General features: G+C 38.8%; 2 protein-coding genes across 2 annotated transcripts in view; both read left to right on the top strand.

Annotated features, from left to right (window-relative positions):
- Positions 1-3,243: 3,243 nt before the first annotated feature.
- LOC147323753 (uncharacterized) lies at positions 3,244-7,586 on the top strand. The gene is made up of 9 exons (XM_086304828.1): positions 3,244-3,275; positions 3,859-3,933; positions 4,166-4,231; positions 5,309-5,371; positions 5,451-5,493; positions 5,590-5,772; positions 5,874-6,143; positions 6,357-6,446; positions 6,964-7,586. The coding sequence occupies exons 2-9, from the start codon at positions 3,859-3,861 to the stop codon at positions 7,368-7,370; spliced, it is 1,197 nt and encodes a 398-aa protein (XP_086160954.1). The 5' UTR covers positions 3,244-3,275; the 3' UTR covers positions 7,371-7,586.
- A 1,865-nt stretch (positions 7,587-9,451) lies between these two features.
- The window catches only part of myo1d (myosin 1D), a 121,503-nt gene continuing 111,053 nt past the window's right edge, over positions 9,452-19,901 (top strand). Inside the window, exon 1 of the mRNA XM_086304301.1 lies at positions 9,452-9,950. Within this exon, the coding sequence (XP_086160427.1) occupies positions 9,856-9,950 (95 nt within the window). The 5' untranslated portion in view covers positions 9,452-9,855. The remainder of the gene's footprint in view (positions 9,951-19,901) is intronic.

Here is a 19,901-nt window from a genome sequence, read left to right as displayed (position 1 = left end):
GCGGTGGAGTCTGTCTTTCTTATAATCACTCGCAAAGTGACCCTAACCCATGATACTGTGTGATACCAGCTATACAACAACATTAATGTTTGACTTTATTATTGCCAAACAACACAAAAAGAGAATTTTGTAAAATTAATACTTGTAATAAAATTAATTACCTTTTGTTGATCATACGTGATGCCTTAAGTGACTTTAAATTCAAGACGTTTGCTTGTATGTTTCTCTAATATGCTGATATGTTTAAAGGGGAGGACAATATAATAATACAATCAATTTAAAGAATTATTAAACTGCTGTATCTGACTTAATCACTCATTTAGTTTTACAGTATCTCTTAAAACCCTCCAGGGATGCCCATTTGTTTTTGTTGATGAATGAAAGGTCCTGTGGGTGGCTTGTTCTATATCCCGTATTGAGTGTATATGGGCCAGCAGCTGATCTAAATGCAGCCATAGCTCTGAGTGTTTACCCGCAGGCTTACACAGATACACAGAGGAAAGAATCCAATAGCGCTCAGCTTCTATCTCATACAAACAAAAGGCTGATAAACTCTCCATAGCAACAGCAACCCCTGCCAAAGTACACAATGTCCATCATCAGCATGTTGACGTGTACAAGAATTCTCAAAGTGCCCTTATGCATAATCTTTTTGTACCAAAGGTGTGCAATGTTTGATAGATAAGAAGTTATAGACTTCATATATATCATGACAGCTCCCATTGGTTTCGTGTTCTACTGTTTTAAAGCCTCAATTTGGACTCATAGACATTAAAAAAGAAGATCGTAGACTCTGGATCTGAAAAGTTGAAGCAAATGTGGAAGCGATTTGCTAAATAGACTTCAAGTCCCATACAAGTCTAGTTAGAACACGGCGCTCTGACTTGATCCCAGTAAACTCTTGTCTGCCTCTAGGCTCTGGGATAATAATGAGTCAGTATGACTCGTTTTGGGTTATATTGAATAAAAATCCTTAGTCAGTTTCACGAATCTTGTTCATACTCAGTTTTTGAAAGGATAGTTGTTGGATATGCTCAATGGCTGATGAACTGTGATTGACAAGTTGTTAGAAATGAGTGGGTTTGCAAGCCACACCTGTAATAACACAGATTTTTACTCCAGAACCCTTAGTAGCAAGCTAAAGTTAAGAGTTTTATCCTAAGAATTTCAGCCTCAGGTGGCCATTAGAGGAAATGAATAAGATATAGTTTCATGAAACTTGCACATCTTCTTCTGCTTTTATTTACATTTTACACTGTGTTTTTTTCTTTCTTATTTCTCTTTACATTGGGTTTGTGATTATTAGTGTTATTTAATATTAGTTCTCTAACGTAAAGCATCTGGAACGTGACAGATTCAGTTTTAATGAACGAACAAGTAGTGGTAATTGGTGATTTAAAAAAAAAAGGAAGATAAACAACCTGCCTCAGCTCAGTTACATCTCTCGGTGACCTGTGGCCCAGTGACCTGCAGACAAATATCCAGAGCAGAACATTACAACCGCCACAACTGCCAGGGTGAAACACTGTAAACACCCTGACTGCCAACAGATACTAACATGCCAAATGTTTTCACCATGACAAACTAATTGTGATTTCAACAGCAGTAAAGCACGCGGCTTGCTCTGCCAATGGGGTGCTTTTCATAAAGCTATTCATTTACTGCATATTTGGACTGGAGCTACAATTATCTCCTCCACTTTAAGTCAGCCCACAATAAAACACAAGAACTATCTCATTTTCTTTTCAAGTAAAGATAACTCTCGGCTCATTATATTATTAATAATAATGGGGTAATGGTGCTGAGCTTCTATTGCTGCTGTTACCCTCTAGTGGCCTGTTTGATTATAGAAACATCCACCTGTAGTTAGTTTGCATGGAAACTAGTGAATTCACTGTTTGCAATACAGTCACCAGACACTTAATTAGGTACACCTTGCTCAAGCTGTCTGAGCTTGTTATGGCTTAGATTTAACAGTGCTAGAGACATCACCTTTAGATCATCTAAGCTTTATGACATCGTGTGTTGTAAGCAGCCATCCAAAGATGGGTACACTGTGGTCATAAAGAGATGGATATGGTCAGCAACAATACTTAAGTAGGCTGTGACATTTTAAGCGAAGGTCAGTTGGTACTAAGAGGCTCAAAGTGTACCAAGAAAATATCCCCCACTCCAGCAGCAGCCTGAACCACCGCTGATACAAGGCAGGATGGATCCGTGCTTTCATGTTGTTTATGGCAAATTCTGAACCACTATCCCAAAGTTTCAGCAGAAATCGAGACTCATCAGACCAGGCAGCGTATTTCAATCATCTGTTGTCTAAGTTAGTGAGCTCATCAGAGCTGCAGACCCAGTTTCCTGTTCTTAGCTGACAGAAGTGGCATTTTAGTCCACCTGCTTCAAGGTTTAACATCTTATACTGTTCTGCATATCTTGCGTGCAAAGAGTGATTACTTTGTTAATCGTTTTCATGATCAGTTTGAATTTCAGCAGGCTCTCTTGACCAAAATGCATCAAGTTGCTCCCGTGTGATTGGCTGATAAGAACTTTTGATAAAATCTTTAATTGTACAAACATTTAATTCTGAGCATCACTGAAAGAAAATACAGCCTATTTCATTTAGAAGAATAACACATTCACCACAACACAACAGCTTCAAGTCACATTACCTCCACCCCACGCTTCCAGTTGAACTCATAGTAAGTAGTACATTCTTCATCTTAAAGCTCAAAGATGTCTTGACGTGTGTAGCAAATGCAAGAAGTATTTACTGCAGGTACTCTTCACTTGTTCACTTGCCAGATAACTATAATTTTAATAACAGAAATGTCACAGCCTTCACATTAATGTCAGTTGGACTGTTTTCACACCTTGGCCATCTGCGTATGGAGTAATAAGACAGGTCATGAAAAAATGACCACTTTTACAGTGTCACCACTGTCTGCTGACTGGGCAAACTGAAGAAACTGCCAACACTACAGAAATTTCATGTCTACGCTTGCAACAAGTCTGTGAAAAATTGCACCTTTAGATGCTGTTAAACTGAATTTTCTCCTTTTTTTAAACTGAAGCGGGTCAGTATTTAAGGCCATGTTCAGACAGGGTGCAGTTTCTCATCATGATGAAATGAGAGGTGAGTGTAGCTTTACACTTATAGACATCTGATTGCATTGAAATTGGACGTCCAAACGTATTTAATGTTTTGTTATTTTCATTCTTTCAGCACTTTAATGGCCCGCTTCTATAACCACAGACTGCTGACTGGATAGTTCAAGGTACAATTTTTGGATATTCATGGAACTGTAAGATTTCTTTGCAATATAACTGTAGCTGAACATTGACTGTGTGATGATATAGTGTTGTTATAGGCATACTTTTTATTATTCTTTATACTTTTCAATTTTTTTGTAATGTGTTTAATCTGAACTCAGTAACTTGCAAATCAAATGATCAATTATTGTTGTTGTAGTTGTTTTTAATTAAAAAAAAGGAGCAAAAATAGCAAAGTCTGCAGATCTAATTAAATCTAAATATATTGAATTGGTTGAATTGACTTGTAATTTTTATTTCTTTGTCCTTTTCTTTCTGTATAAATATAAACCGTATCTAAATGTGTTTCTGTCATAAAACCCAAGCCTTTAAAAGCGTTTTTCCTCAATTAATTCCAACATCTCGCACTAATGATATGTGATAAAAAAATAAAACCAAAGCTTCGAGCATCTGGTCACAAATTGTTTGTTTCTCCAATAAACACTGACATTTGTACAGTGTTTTGTCGGGATTTATTCAACGAGTAAATGAGAAAGCATTTAAATGTCATCTTTTACATAACTATTGTGTAACTGTTGTTATCCCCAGATGGTTGTCTTAGCTCTGGCCATGTTCGTAGCATTGTCATCTTGTGCAGTTGGTTGCTCGGGGAACACAAATTCTGTGAGTATGAGCTTTGTTCATTGATGTTATGAAGCTAGAAGGCAGATGGAACAATACAAAAAAAACCATTTATTATGCAACAAAAGTTTTCCCCAGATGTTATTTAGCACAGACAGAACTGTGCCGAGCTCTTGTCACACTGAGCTCGTAGAGAGAATAGAACATCACGATATGTTTAATATCAATTACTTCAATTTGTCGTTTGAGAAAGTTTTTGTTTCTTCTTTTCCAGTCTGAACTCAAACTTTGGCGCGTAGAAGATCAACCTTTGTCTGTGCAACTAGCTGCTATTTTCAAGGTGATGCAATGAGCTATTACACAATTAGGGCAACAAAATTAATAAACAAGTCTGTTGATTAACCATTCTGTTAAATAATTTTTCGTTTATTAAAAAATAAAAAAAATAAATGACATTTTAATATCTTTTCTTTTAAATTTTAAGAAATTGTGACCTGTATTTTTCACCTTTTTTGATGTTATAGACCAGACACTTTATTGGTAAATAAAGTAAGAAACTAGGCAGGTTAATTATTCACTATTCTTTAAATCTTATTTTTTTATGAACATCAGGCCTTCATCTTAGCGAAGGGTCCCTGTAGGCCAAAAACGTTTGATTATATTACCCAATTCATCTACTTAAAAAAAATTATTTTATTTATATCAACTGCCAATTTTGCATCAATAAAGTCAAGGTGGAAATGTTGCTTCAAATGCTTGTTTCCATTTTCTGTGTGTTAAAATCTGTTTTTATTTTTTACTTGATTTTTCAGACATTTAGTAGGAAATCACTAGAATTTGCCTTAAAATTAATTGCAGTGGGCTTTGCTTTTTTAATGGTAAATGGAGTGGTTCTTATAGAGTGCCTTGCTTTCCACAAAGTGGATCAAACCACTAACCTTAGGATTTGTAGACTACCTGCACTACCTTATGAGCTACGGCCATTGCATTAAAGCTTTTATTAAAGCACAAGATAAAATAAAAAACATAAATAAATTATAAACATCTACAACAATCCAGCCTTCTGCAAACAAATCCTCAAATCCAAACCAGCCTTTTACAAGAGTACTGTATATACAGTATACATACTCATATATAGATATGCATGTATTTGTACACACATACACATGCATTTATTCATTCCTTTTCTTTATCTTCTTGTTTCTATAGTGACATAGGTATAGGTAACTTCTATAAATTACCGCACAGTTACTACTCTGACTCTGTATGTATTGGACATAATCTGGAGCATCTGGACCCACTATTTTTATTATTATTATCATTATTATGTAAATCCCTATAAATCCGAATTATTATTATTTTATCTGTCAATGAGACTGCAGCATGTCACTCTTTCTAAAAATGCTCACTATTGCAGGAGATGGAGAGCCTGAAGTGTGAACAAACAACACTTCAGCAGCAGCACAATGCTCTGACTCAGGTAGCCTCTATATAACTCCTTACAATCTGTCTCCATACTGAGCACCAGCTACTGAATGTGTTATTTTTTTCATGCGCAGATGCATATATCAAGCCATCAGAAAAGAGCTCAGAAGAAAGTAGGTCAGTGAATAAAATAATCTGCATTCTTTACTCAAAATAAAACTATTTTCAACACGCACTCTTAATTCAATATGTGCTGCAATCTCTCTTCTCAAGCAGGAACACACATCCTCACTTACAATCCAAATTACATTGAGGTTGATAACTTTCAGTCATCTGTGGAAGATGCAAGAAGACGAGGTGACCCCTGTTTCCACTACACGGTCCTAGATCAGACCTGGCGCGCCACCAACACCACCAGCAAGCTGAAGATGTGTGATCGGCAAGTAGACTGGAAAGGTAACCGACTGCACTTTCTTTATATGTAGCATGCACCTATTTCACTAAAAGCAGCAATGGCATTTCAAAAAACAGAATAAAATTTTCATCTTCTATTGGAGGGTGGTACCGTCTTTTCTACAAGGGTAAAAGTCTGCAGATGCCTGAGAGGTGCGTCCCTGTGAACAACTGTGGCACCAACTCCCCGCTGTGGCTGTCCGGGCCTCATCCAAGGATCAGGGATGGTATTGTGACCCGCAATGTCTGCGGCACTTGGAACAAAAGATGCTGTGCTTTCCATTCCACCCCCATCAAAGTCAAGAAGTGCCCGGGCAACTATTACATCTATCAGTTCACTAAGCCAACATCCTGTTATTTGGCTTACTGTGCAGGTATAAATGAAAAAATGCATTAATATTGTGCACATTTGTGGGAGCATTTGGCTTTTGGATGCTGAAAAATTAAGAAATTAAACATCCACTTTCACCCACAATCCATATTTATCCTGATTGCTGCAAATGTATACCTTTTGGAACAGTCTAATTCCTGCTAAGAGCAGTGCTTTTTAGAGGCCTTTTCGAATGTTGCTGAATGTGTGTTCTCAGACGTCAACACGCTTGTGTGCGGGCGATGCAGGAGAAACCAGTCCTGTGTGAGCAGAGATAAGATTAACTGGAGATGCAAGACAAACAGAAGTAAGTAAAGTTTTTGTCAGTTTGAATGTGTCATACTAACGTTTACGCTGAAGGGATGGAAGGCCTTGGATGTCTGGGGCTTTTATTCTTCTCTGTTTGGTGACAGCGTTTCTTTGTCAATCGTAATGCAACTTATTGAATACTAACATTGATTAATATGGGCAATCAGGCACAAATAGTTGCATGTATTATTGTACAGCACTAATTTGTTACTAGTTTGTATCTATATAAATACAAAAATTCAACATACAAAAGGTTCATTAAACAACTGTGTTCAAACATTTGTATTACTTTAAGAAATATTAAGAGACAGGTGAAGTCTTCCTTTTTTGCTCCTCAAACTTTAATTGTAAGCAAAGCTGGAGAATCTGCTACATAGTTTGTGTAAGAATGATTAAGATATTATCCTGTGCTTTCCATAATACACCTACAAAAGCCTCTCTTTATTAAGAAATTGCTGCAAGGTATATATCTATTTGTCTTTGTAATAATACTAATAAGATTACCTGCTCTTCAGTGTCTTCCCAAAAGATCCACTTCTTTGCGTCTTACCCAGCCCAAATCAATGGCAAACTGAACAGGATCAAGTACAGCAAGGTGCTGGTGAATGTGGGCCGAGCCTTCGACAGGAGGACTGGTGTGTTCAGGGCTCCCGTCAAAGGAATCTACCAGTTCTTCTTCTCCACTCAGACAACCATTAAGGGCCTTAAAACCGATCTGTGGCTAGTAATAAATAATTACTGGGTGGCCGTTTCTCGTGCACATGTTCCCCGTTCCTACAGTGTTGGAAGCACATCTACATACATGACTTTCCTCCGCAGAGGGGCTTCAGTCTATGTCACCCACAACTGTGGTAACTCCTGGGCCACTGCTGCATCCATGACTATTACATTTGGAGGCTCACTGCTTTTACAAAGTAAATAATATACACCTCTGATGTTTAAAATGGTGCTCATTGATGTCGCATGTCACTTTTATTTGTTTTTGTATTTTAGCAAAGAGGAGATAAGGAAAAAGTTTGTTCTTTCTGTCAACAGATTCACGGTTGTTGTAATTTATTTCATTATTTTTGCTAATGCTAACTCGTGCTAAATCAACCAGTTCCACTGTATTAACTACTCTGGAGTGCCAGCTAAATGTCTGCTTTGATGCTTAAATGAAAATATTAATATTAAAAAGACTTAAGAGTGATGTTATTATCTAAATCCATCATTACTGCAATTTATACATTCATTTAAAATTCACTTTCTATTCAGTTTTATTTATAAAGCCTCAAAATTCAGCAAGGCACTTTATTTGGTAAGAAATCCCAACAAGCACTATGTGACAGCGGGAAGAAAAAGCTTTTCTCAACAGGAAGAAGCCTCCAATAGAACCAGTCTAAGAGAGGGCGAGCCATCTGCTGTGAACGGCTGGGGATGGAAGGAAAGAGAAAAAGGGGAGCATAGGTAGACAGAACAAAACACAGAGGATGGGAGACAGATGTGTAGCAGTAATAGCAGGAGCAGTAGCCATAATACAAAGTGGTGAGGAGAGTAGAAATGTGCTGTCTGGTACAGGACGTCCTCCAGCAGCCTGTGTCTACAACAGCATAAAAAGTGATGCTTGAGTCACCTGATCCCACTCTAACTATAAGCTTTATCAAAAAGAAAAGTTATATGTCTAATCTTAAAAGTGGAGAGGATGTCTGTCTCCCAAATCCACAGGCAAAGAGCTGATAGCTGAAGGCTCTGCCTCCCACTCTACTTTCAGAAATTATGAGAACCACAAGTAAGTGAGCAAAGTGCTCCGTTAGGGTAATATTATATTATGTACTCTTTAAGATATAATGGTGCCTGATTATTCAAGGTTGTGTATATGAGGAGAAAGATTTAACAGGGAGCCAGTGAAGACAAGCCAGCATAGAGGAAATATAGTCTCTCTTTGCAGTTCCTGCTGCTATCCCCACTGCAGCATTTTGGATTAATTGGAGGCTTTTCACGGAACTTTAGGAACAACCTGATATTAAAAAATAGTAATAGTTCAGGCTAGAAGTAATAAATGCGTGAACTAGTTTTTCAGCATCACTGAGGCAGGATAATTGTAATTTTAATAATATTACTCAGATGAAAGAAAGCAATTCTACATTTTTTTTAATGTTTTTGGCGTATACTGATCAAAAATGACTCCAAGATTACTACACATGGAGCTGTTGGAGGCCAAGGATTTTAGGGCCAAATATAGAAGTAGGAAATAAAACGTCATCCAGTCATTTATGTCCTAAATTAATTGATTTATGATGTATTGTAATGACAGAACAAATGTCTTTTTTTAATCATTTATTTATTCAGGTTAAAAATTTAATCTAAATGAAATCACATACTGGATGATATTTTACAATATAAGCATGTAAGTTAATACGATTAGAGCAACACTGCTGTTTGTCAGGGTGGAGTTTTCAGTCATAAGCGTCATTAAAAGCCATTTACGTCTCTTTTACACAAGGTGGCGCACTAATATCAGAGTAAGCCTAGTGAGAAGCCGGCGGCACTTAAAGTGTTCAGCTTCTTTTACAGGAGGTTTCATTCAGGAGGCAACGTTAAGATACAGCATAGGAGGGAAAACCTAAAAAATAATGTTTTATTTATCACAGGTTATTTGATAATTAATCCAGTGAATGACTCGTTGTCTACATAACTGTACGTCTACTTTTCATTCATATCATCTTGAGAAAATCTTACTGAGACCCAGTTTTCCCTTTTATGGTAAAAGAGGGCATCATTAAAGTGAGGCCAAAAACATTATGGTTTTCCTCCGAGTGTTTAACAGCTTAGAGGTGGCGTCGTCATTGCTGAAATATGTATCAGAAACTGGTGGAGCGGTGGTCTACAGAAATATTTGCAATGCTTTTCAACTTACACATCGCTGCCTGACCAACACCTCTCCACAGGGCGGGGGCGGGGCTTAGACGAGGATGCTTCAATCCTATTGGTGTACGGTCGTTCAGGAGGGACAGGAGAGAAACTCCAGGAAAAAGGACGGGGGGAGCTGGCGCACGGTGTAACGGGACGGTACCTTTCGGCGTAAAGACGAAACTTTGTATGGACATGAGGATATTTTGGAATAATTCCTGCTTGTTAAAAGAAAAGCGGAGCTCCTGAAGGGAAACGGCGTGTTAAAACGTTCAGAATTAGCAGCTGCTGGTTTTTAAAAGGGAATTTCCGACCTCAATTAAACATGACTAAAATTAGAGTTTGACCAAAAAAAAAAAAGAAAAGAAAAAATGAGCACCGACTACAGAGCTGCACATTAAAGTAGAGGAGGTGGTCAGGGAAGCCCGCCAATGTCCACCCTTTGTCGGCACTTCAGAGCAACTTGTTGACACATTTTATTTTCCAGGAGTTTCAGTAAGAAGAAAAAAAATAACAGTATGGCAGAACACGAGAGCCTGGAGTTTGGAAAAGCAGACTTTGTGCTTTTGGACAACGTGTCTATGGAAGAATTCATGGCTAACCTAAAACTCAGGTAAGCCAGCCCTGCACGGCTGCGGTCGTTCACCTTTGTAAATCCGCAGGAGTGTCTAATAAGCACTCACGCTCGGGAGAGTGGAGATTTAGAGCGGACACGGTACCTGCTAACAGCATTTTTAGCCAAAATGTTTGCTGTTTGTCATTCAACAGGTGCTACAAAGCTCATTCTTGCTGAATGAAGAGAACTTGTCAAGCTGCTATAAGCTCTGCCATCACCTGTTTTCGATACGTCACTTTCACATGTGAATGATGGGATGGGAAGCTTGTTTACAGTGTTTGGTTGCTGTCGCGCTTCTCACACCTTTTCCTGCTTTCTGACCAAACCGGTAATTCGCTTTGAAATATTTTGAGTGAAACTCCACCCAGCCTCCACACACAGACATGCACACAACTCCTGTACGGTTTGAACGGATTCTCCTCCTTTCTATCAGCTGTGTTGTCAGTGGCTCTGTGTCAAGCATGATGTCAGGCACGCCTTGCAGCGTGGGGGTAACATTACGTTTCAGATGGGCTGTGGCTTGGAGTTCAGTTTCTTCATCTCCTTTCCTCACCTCTGCCATCTGTGATGAAAGTGGAAGCTGATCCCCAATGTCAGTTTGGAGTGAGGTCTTGGTGTGTTGGTGTGTTTTTAATGGTGTGGTACTGGGGGAACTTAGAACAAAGCAGGGGGCACACAGAAAATCAGAATATTTGATCAGAAAAATACTTCACAGGAACGGCTGGCTACAATTTTGAGGTACATGAATTGATGAATTAGATGGCTAATACATGAACAGTGGTGCTGCACAAGAGCCTCAAAATTATTTTGTATTTAATAACTGTTTTATAAATTAATAAAATAAAAAGTTAGACCTTTTACTTAACTTTGTTAAATAGGATTATAACTTTTTAGGATAATATACGCAAATAACCTGAAGTGAAAGTTTGGCAAAATCATGCACATAATATAATTTTTAAAAATGATTGATTACTGTGTTTATCGGTTAAATATTGGAACTTGAGATGATTGGTTTAATTGGTTTTATACTGCTGGGTAGCTTTAGCTGTAATGGTGCAGCACAGTTTATTAAATTATCATCAGAACCAAAAGGTTTAAAATACATGGTGTGGAGTGCTAATAATATTTGCATTCAAATATAGAGGAGTGGACATAGACAGTAGCAAAACACAGAGATACTTAAAGTGCAAGTATATTAAAATTGTGCTTCAGTTATGTATTTCAATAAATGTCAATTTACAGCCGGAACAATTAATAACAGTATTGGCAGTAAGCTGGCATGTGAAGAAACATGGTCCATAAATGGTCAAAAGCAAATAAGAGGATATGTGCTGAAAAAAAAAATGTCAGTGTCAGAACTGTGTGTTGGCTTAAGTTGCACAATTCAAACTAGCAATGGAAGTTGACTCAAACAATGTGCTTGGGTTATCCTGTCTATCTTTGGCCAGGAGACTCTTGCAACAGAGATTTGTATTCCCAGGAGCTTCACTTCCTAATTAAATAAAGATTTAAAGAATATTGAAAAATAAATGTAGGGATGTAATCAAAAATAAATAAATACATAGGACAAAAACCTGGCAAGATGTTTAGTCACTAGTTTCACTTTCCCTACTTAGCACATGTGCTTTATTAGTATCACTATATGGATGAAAGTTTTAGACCATACCACTTATTCTTTGACTTTAGGTGTTTTCTGTCCGTTTGGCACAGGTGTATAAGATGTAGCTCCTCCCTTTCTCCCCTTACAAATATTTGTGAAAGAGTGAGCTGATTCTAAAGAGCTCGCCTGTTTTTGTTAGGGTTAGAGTGCTGCAATGAGTCATTTTTTGAACTTTAAGCAATATGACTTCAAAGTGGAAGTGTTTGGGACCCACAGCAACTCAGCCACATACAGTTAGACCCTGTAAAGTTGCTGTACTTAGTCACATGGCTTCAAAGGGTTGAACCTCTTCTGTCATGAATATCAGCACAAACACAGCATGCCTGGAGTTTCAGGGCATGGGTTTCCATGGTTGAGGAGCAGCATGCACGCCTTACATCACCAAACACAATGCCAAGTGCAGGATGGATTGCTGTAAAGCACCACTGGACTTTGGAGTAGTAAAAATGTGTTCTGTGGAGGGAAAAATCATGTTTATCTGTCTGCAAATCTGATGGATGAGACTTGCTTTGAAGAATACCAGGAGAACATTAACTCTCCAACTGTGCCACACTTAAGGTTTGGTGGAGGAGGGACGATGCTGCGGACTTGTTTTTCTGGAGTTTTGGCCAATTGTATGCAGTTTGAGGAAGACAAATTTCCAGTGCATCGTGACCATACCCTAGTGCACAAGCAAGGTCCATAAGGGCATGGTTGGATGAGTCTGGTGTGCAAGAACCTGAGTGGCTCATGCATAGCCCCGACCTCAACGCCATCCAACATCTTTGGAATGAACTAGAACACAGTTTGAAGTATCTGCTGTTATAGCTGCAAAGCTTGGACCAACTCCATATTGATACTTATAGATTCAGACGTCATAATGAGATGTATTAAAACATTTATTCTATAAATGGACCAACACTTTTGTCCATATAGTGTGAGTCACATCAAGATAAGACTTTATTGATGTTCAGGGGAAAAACACCTAATGAGAGAACAACAAAGGATCTGAAGACAGGAAAAATGCTTTAAAAGGAGTTACAAAATAATACAAAGAAGTAACATTTCACTTTGTGCCGATGTTACAAACGTAATCAAATAAAGTGTCTTGGTAGTTATTGGGTCACAATATTACATACTGACAACTTCTGTGCTCCTTGAGATTGATTCTCCAAGTGCAGCATGAATCACAATCCAAAAAGTATTTCTTATTTGATGATGATAATGAGACCGGCGACTATCATTTAAGCCTAAAATATCCGAAGTTGGTTTGTGGTTTTGTAACCTGGTGACAATGAAGGCCATAGACTATGTTCGACATCATCCTCATCAAACTATTTAGTGAGCCCCTGAGTCTTGATGTTGCCTTTGTCATCTTGAAGAGACCGCTTACACTAGGGGTAAACTGTTTCATCAAGAATTAAAGTGATCACTTAGAGCAGCTTTGTTTTGACTTACAGCGTCCTTCCTTCCTTCTTAGGGAACGTATAACAGAGGCACTGCACTCATTGTTTAACCTGTCATCTGTAGTGTAGCGAGTTTTGCAAAAGCGTAAAGTGTTTTGCTGCTGTGAATGTGAAGGTCTTCATTAAACAACATACAAGTTCAGTTATTAGTAGACATACTGCCAGCAGTGACTTGTAGAGTAAATATTTGAAGGACTTTAAGGTTGCACTTTCCAAGGTCTTTTTCTACTGGCAGTCAGTTGGCTGTGTGGTTTTTCCTTATATGACCAAGCAGAGCAAGATATTCAGGAATGTGGACCACACCAAAATGTTTGTGATTCCTTTTCCGCCCGTGGAGGGTGGGGCTGGTGATAATGGCGAGAACTGTTAGATGCACGTACCTGCTTAAAAGAAGTGGATTGCAGCCAGAATCACTTGGTGCTAAGTATTAGTGGTACCTTAAAGTCTTTCTTCTCCCTCTCAGTACCTTCTGCCAGCTTTTCCTCATGTTTTACTCCGCATAAACATTTGTTACAATGTGCCAATATTCAAGCTTAAATCCATGCTCAGAAAACTGGGGCTTTTAGAGTTACTTGAACACCATCATTAGAAGGAATATATTTAGGGAATATATTAAAATCATTTCAATATATTTCAGAGCTTTAGTTGTTAAATGCATTTGGACTGCTCTTGTTTTTTTAGTGTACAGTTTGCTGTTTACGATAAATCAAAGATGTCTGAGAGGTGAGAGTGCCAGATGCACAAGTGTACATGTTTATAGAGGACATTGCCGTTCTCGTTAACAAAGCTTTTACTAACATACTTTTAAAATTAGATCAGCTTCTGTGGTGTGAACAGTAGCCTTGGCAGACAGGCAAGAAACCTGCAAGGATCCAGACAGCACCGGGCCTCTTTTTCCCGACTCTGTCCTATTTTCTGTCTGTTTGTTTTCCCTCCAGCTAGGCAGCTCGGTCCAGAGGTGGCGTGTGCAGATTGTTATTTGTAGAGGAGGGTGTGACCAGCAAGGAGTGCTTCCTTTTTGCTCCTTTTCCCCTAGTCTGAGGGTGCATGCATGCATTCATGGGCACATGTGTGAGTGTGTTTAGGCTGTCTCCAGTTCTCTCATCCAAAGTGAGCAGTGCTGCAGCCCTTTTGCACATCTCTCATGGGTGTGTTTTACACCGTGTGTGGGAGCTGAGCGTCATAATATAGTGTAACACACTGAAATTTAGCTTCAGAGCCACTAAATTGAATGCATTTATTTGAAGTTATTTACAGGTGCTGGAAGAGCTAACATAACATTTTCCAGGTGGTTCCTCAGGCGCTCTTACTGAGAAGCTCACATTGTTCACTCTTCCAAAAGTTGTGAAAATCCCCAAATATTTTTATTTAAAGTGGGTCAAAAGCCAAGCTTTGGTGTGGAGCCAGTCCTCATTTAGTGACTCCCCAGTTGGCCAAGTTTGACTAACCGACTCAATTACTCCGCTCTATATGGGATTTCTGCTAGTGTTGTTAAATGCCTGCCATGTTGGGAAGGTAATCAAGTTCCCCGGTGGCTGCATGCATGTAAGGCATGATTTGGAAAAGATTGCTTGTGTTCCCTCACTGTGGCCAGAAATGGTTGTTCAAGTTGACATTTACTTTGTTTGACTTGAGGTTGAACTGTGTGGCCTGTTCCAGAGAGCCTCCCAGTCTCAAAATAGAGCCCAGCAGTTGCCCAAAGTCTTTTTGTAGAGATGGTAGGAGAATAATGCCAGATAGCTGTATGGTCTTGAGAACTTTGCACATCGACGTTAAGCAGATATGCTCAAAACTGTTCAGCAGAACCTATATCTGATTATTTTTTATAACTGTGAGTTATCTCTCCTAATTTAAACTCATGTTTACTGATGACAGTAAATGTGATTTTATACCTTAAATTGACTAAATAAAGCAAAATATGGGCAAAACAGTTATAGCAGTATTTAGTGATCACTTTGTCCTTTAGATCTGACATCCTGCGAACTCACAGCTCTTGTGTATATCCCTTCAACCAGGCAAGTTTTTCTGCCACTAAATGTCTTTATAAGGCAGCATTGTCTTGTCTTTTCCAAGGGAAAAAAATCCTCTGAACCCCTGTGTTTCCCAAATAAACATGGGGGTATTTTTATTGTACATCAGTCTTATAAATAAGTGTCTGATCTTCCAGATTGTCACACTAACAGATGAGGGCAGGTTTTTAATTAATGTCCAGATGAATGAAAATTGGATGAGAGGAACACGATGGAAAATGGGCTGTTTGCTTTAATCCTAACCATCTTTGTGGGTTTTCTTTCTACTGGGCTAAGTATGATAATATTATCAGGACTTCTACACAAGCAAAATATTGTTCTGAACGTCTGAAGGCTTCTGTTTGTTTGACTGCTCTGAGTGATTTGACCCTTGAACCTATCTATGCGGAGTTAAACAGGACTTTGAGCGGGAAGTCTACAATAATGTGGAGCAGGCCGGCAAAGCAGGAAAGCTGGCATTTCCCCTGCCTTTGCTCCTCACATTTCATTGATTCCTACAGCCTCTTCCCAGCTCAGTAAAGAATTTTGTGTGCAGACGGGCATATGTTGTACATATGAGATTCGATTTTGTTCTCAGGTAGCATAGCTAGGTTACAGTTGTCACTCCATTGTGGCATTTCCTGTATTTAAACATAGAATTGCTTGGTAAATTGCTTTGAATTGCTGTAAAAGGAACAATGCTCCTCCTGTTTTAACTGCTCCAACTGCAGGTACATTAAAAGAGGGGTGATGTTAAATGAGACAACCTTCTCTGTTTTTGTGCTGCAAAAAAAAATAAGAGATCAAACTTAGTGTTGGAAACCTAGTGTCTCCCACTCTTGTAAGATATGGTCTCGGAGGACTGGTGACACTAAAGACCCACTACGTGTTTATATGTTATGGGTTTTGTGTGTGTGTGTGTGGGGGGGGGGTCTTTCAATTTAAATGCATTGGCATCTGGAACATATTAAGCTTAAGGCTTTTCCTCAACTAAATCCGTCTTTATTTGCTGCTTTTGTGCCTTTGTTCATTCCTCTGCAATAAAACCAAAGTCCATGTGCACAACCCTGTCCTGGCTGACATGCTCTCTAGCCCCACAGCAAAGATGAAAACGGTGATAGTGTGCAGCAGATGACTGTAAGAATATTTAATCCCGACCCGCATATTAAAGTTTTTTCCTTCCAGTGGTTTTTCAGTCAATGGAAGAGAAATGTCTTTAGATGAATGCTAAGATTGTGTGCTTTTGGAGATGGAGGGCCAGCAGCAGCAAGCACAGAAATGTGCATGACGTCAGTTACAATCGTTGGCGTTAATGGTACAAGATCTGAGGGAGATGACAGGCTCGTTGTGTGATTAACATCTGTTTCCTTTATGTTGCAGTAGCTAAACATTAATGAAAACTGTTTGCTCTTTATTGCAAACTCCAGTTGCTTCAGTCCCTCACACTGCCTATCTTCCTGCGAGATTTCTTACTAAGAAAACGAGCCTTCGCCGAGCTGACAGATTCATAGAAGGCTGTTTGAGAAATGCCTCATCGGCCTGCTCCCCTGCAATCCAGCAGTGAAAAGTCCAGTCTCACCACAAGAATTTCCATACAACCGCCTATAATCTGAAACACATTACCATCCTTACATAAACAGGGGCTGTGCTTGTGTAGCTTTATTTCCCTCCAAAATAGGTTCAGCGACTCTCAGAGATGTCTCATTTGTGGACTCTTGAGATGGCAGGCGGGGTCAGCAGCAGGACGCTAGCCCAAGTATAGTGTTTCTAGGACCAGGTTTTGGTCTTTATTATAGTGCTGTTGTGTCACAGTTTCCATTTTTCTTGCTGCATCTTTTCCATTATTCTGTGTATCTGCTGTTGGTGGCTTCATTAGATCCAAATTAACTTTGGTTTTATTGGGCCTTCTACTCAGGTATGCAGTGTCTTTAATGGGTGTCATTATTAACAATGGTTTTCTGAATGTTATGCAAGGAATCTACAGACTGTTCCCTCTGTTCATACCGACTATAAAGCAGCTTCTTCCTGAAGTGAGGAAATGCATAACAAAGTCCGCCTTGTGTGTGTAGAAAAACTTACACAATTCAACTCAGTTCATGTAATTTGACACTTTAGATTTCAGAGTTAAAAAAATCATTAGATAGCTTAAAACGTATTGGTTATTATAAGATGTTTTTTTTCCTCTGGAGCCATGAGGTTCCAGATGATTAGCTGACACATTTTCTTCAGCACATTTAAGATGCAAAAGGATTCATTTGGGATTTTATGGCCAATTTCTATAGAGGGAATAATAACAGCTACCAAAAACATCTTAATGCACATCTATACACAAATAAGCTTTAAACACTAACATATCCATTATCAATTTACCTATGAATAAAATAATTGAAATTTGACTTGCCCTTTAGGGTTTAAATTTGTCAGGCATCACATGTAAACTGTCTGGCTGATGATGCAACAAGCAACCGCAACCTGTCTGTGCAACATAATGCCCTGACAAAATTCCCAGTACCCTCATTCTCCAGTCTACACACAGGACTCTTTATCTCCTGTCTGAATCTCATTCACTTCAAGTCCGCTAACATGACGTAGAGCTTAGCAATCCCAGATAAGGAGTGTTAGTCTTTTGGTTATTTATGTGCGTTTGTGGTTTTGGGTATGTATGCGTTGTCTTTTGTGCACATTGTGTGTCCAAGGTAGCGATGATGTCGTCCCCTGCCTCCTCCTTTGTTGTATTGTTCTCTTGTCCACCTGTTGGAGCTGTGCTTTGAGCCACAGTGGGGGTGGAACAGCTTACTCACTTTCACAGCCAGCACCTCACATCACTTTGCAGCTCCTAAGTGAAGGAGTACATGTAGGCGGATTATTTACTGTCAGCATTCGGTGGCCATTTTTCTCTTTCAAAAGCTTCATGGGAACCATTTTTCAGACTGTACACTTTGAAACTTTGTGTTCTTATTTCTCCCAATTGGTAATCAGTTGTTAAAGATGTGCCATAAAAGTGAAAATTCACATTAAAGGGGTTTAAGCAAATTAAAACGGCTTTTACATTCGTATATCTGAACTCACCCGACTGAAATCTCTGCATAGATGGTCTGTCTTTATTTTTACACATGAAAAGTTCTCAGAATAATTTAAGGAAAAAAAAAAGCTAGAATTTCTGTTATTTAGTTAATTATTTCAGCTCTAGCATAATAACTAATCCCGTTTCATCTATTTCTGTCCTTTTCTTGCCTCCTCTGTCTACTCCTGCTGTTATTTTTTGTCCATCCGTCTGTTTTTGTGCTCTTCCATGCTGCCCTTTTAGCCCTGATAGAAATCATAGTACTTTCCTGAAATAGCGTGTTGAGTAATGTCTGGTTCTTTTGGGTTGGATCATTTCTCAGTTTTTTTCTTCTCGCTCTGTTTCTTCAAAAATCCACCCAGTCATCCATTTTCATAGCCAAAGCCCACTGTGATTTTTACATCAGCCGCTGCTGGCCAGTGTGTTAAAGCGTAAACGGGTTCTGTGTCAGGAAAGCGGCCAGACTCAAAAACTCAACCACTACCACCACTGCTCCCTTCATTTCTTCTATATTAACAGGCCCTCAAGGCCTTCATTGAATTTTTAATATTTAATCGGGACAAAGTCCTCTACTCAAATACTGTACATGCTGCAGTGGCAGCTTAACTTTGGTATGGTATATTGTGTGTGAATAAAGAGGCGGAGCAGATAGCTGTGATCACATTAAACAAAGAAAGGAGGGTCGGCCACCTGATCTCCAGCCAGGCTGTTTACACATGGCTCCCATTTCCCCTAAGTATCCAGGCCTGCCGCCCTCATGGGAACTTTGTGTAGCTTGGCTTTGTCTGTTAATCTGCCTGTTGCAGCTCCTCACAGAAGATTGTTTTATAAGACATGTACCTCTTGTGTGACAGTTTTTATGAGTTGTGCTTTAATAATTTTAAATAGTTATATTACTTACTAGAATCGGTGTCAGTATCACTTGTTGTATTTTTTCAGTAGTATTATCCTTAGTTTTATTATTTCAGCTGTTTAGTTACGCTTCTTTCAGTGTGACTTGTCAGACTGTCTGATTTGTCAGGTAAAGCACAGGTAAAACCAATCCCATTAACATTGGCTCAGGTCCATCGGGGGTCCCACTTAGCCACTCTGAATCCGTAATACAGGAAGCCTGGAAGTGGGTCACTTAAATGAAAGCAGATGTCAGCATATCAGTTATACCAGTGTTTTTCCTGTTATGTGCCCGAGTCTGCTATATAAAAAAAGGTCTATGCAAACACTGTTTTCAAACATGTGCTCACGCTTTTCCAAAGTGGCATAGTCAAATTATCCAGCTGTCCAAAATACAAACAGAACTGAAATCTAATATAGAGTTTTTAACTTTCTTACAAGTTTATTATTAATTTGGAAATTGGTATTTGGCGAAACAATAGGATTTTGTGTCCCCTTGATTGCTTTAGAGTGTGGGTCACATACAACACAAATTTGATCCAGATGAGTAAAACTCCTCTTTCTGACAGTGCAAAGACATTTAATTAAGCATTTAATCCCCGACAAGTCTTAATATCAGAAAAAGAAGTGCAATTTCAGCAACATCTGTTTTCTACAAGATAAATGTGCTAAATTACAGGGCCTTATGTTTGACACCACTGATTTAGAGATGACCATAGACTCTTCTCTCTGTGATACACAGCATCCAGTTCAATCATCCTTATGTGGATTTATTACTGTACTTTTTGGCTTGTTATTATTTTGACAGATGGGGTGTCTGCATTTCTCTGCCTCATTCTAATTTGATATCATTAAATCGTTCACTTTTAGGTAGACATG

This window comes from Aulonocara sp. 'chitande type north' Nkhata Bay, linkage group LG8 (assembly GCF_057382095.1).
Source record: "Aulonocara sp. 'chitande type north' Nkhata Bay isolate Kocher_YH1m ecotype deep benthic linkage group LG8, A_spYH_male_GT1.1, whole genome shotgun sequence".
In the NCBI taxonomy this organism is placed as follows: Eukaryota; Metazoa; Chordata; class Actinopteri; order Cichliformes; family Cichlidae; genus Aulonocara; species Aulonocara sp. 'chitande type north' Nkhata Bay.
The sequence above is the reverse complement of the archived record's forward strand: the minus strand, read 5'-3'. Positions and strand labels throughout refer to the sequence as shown.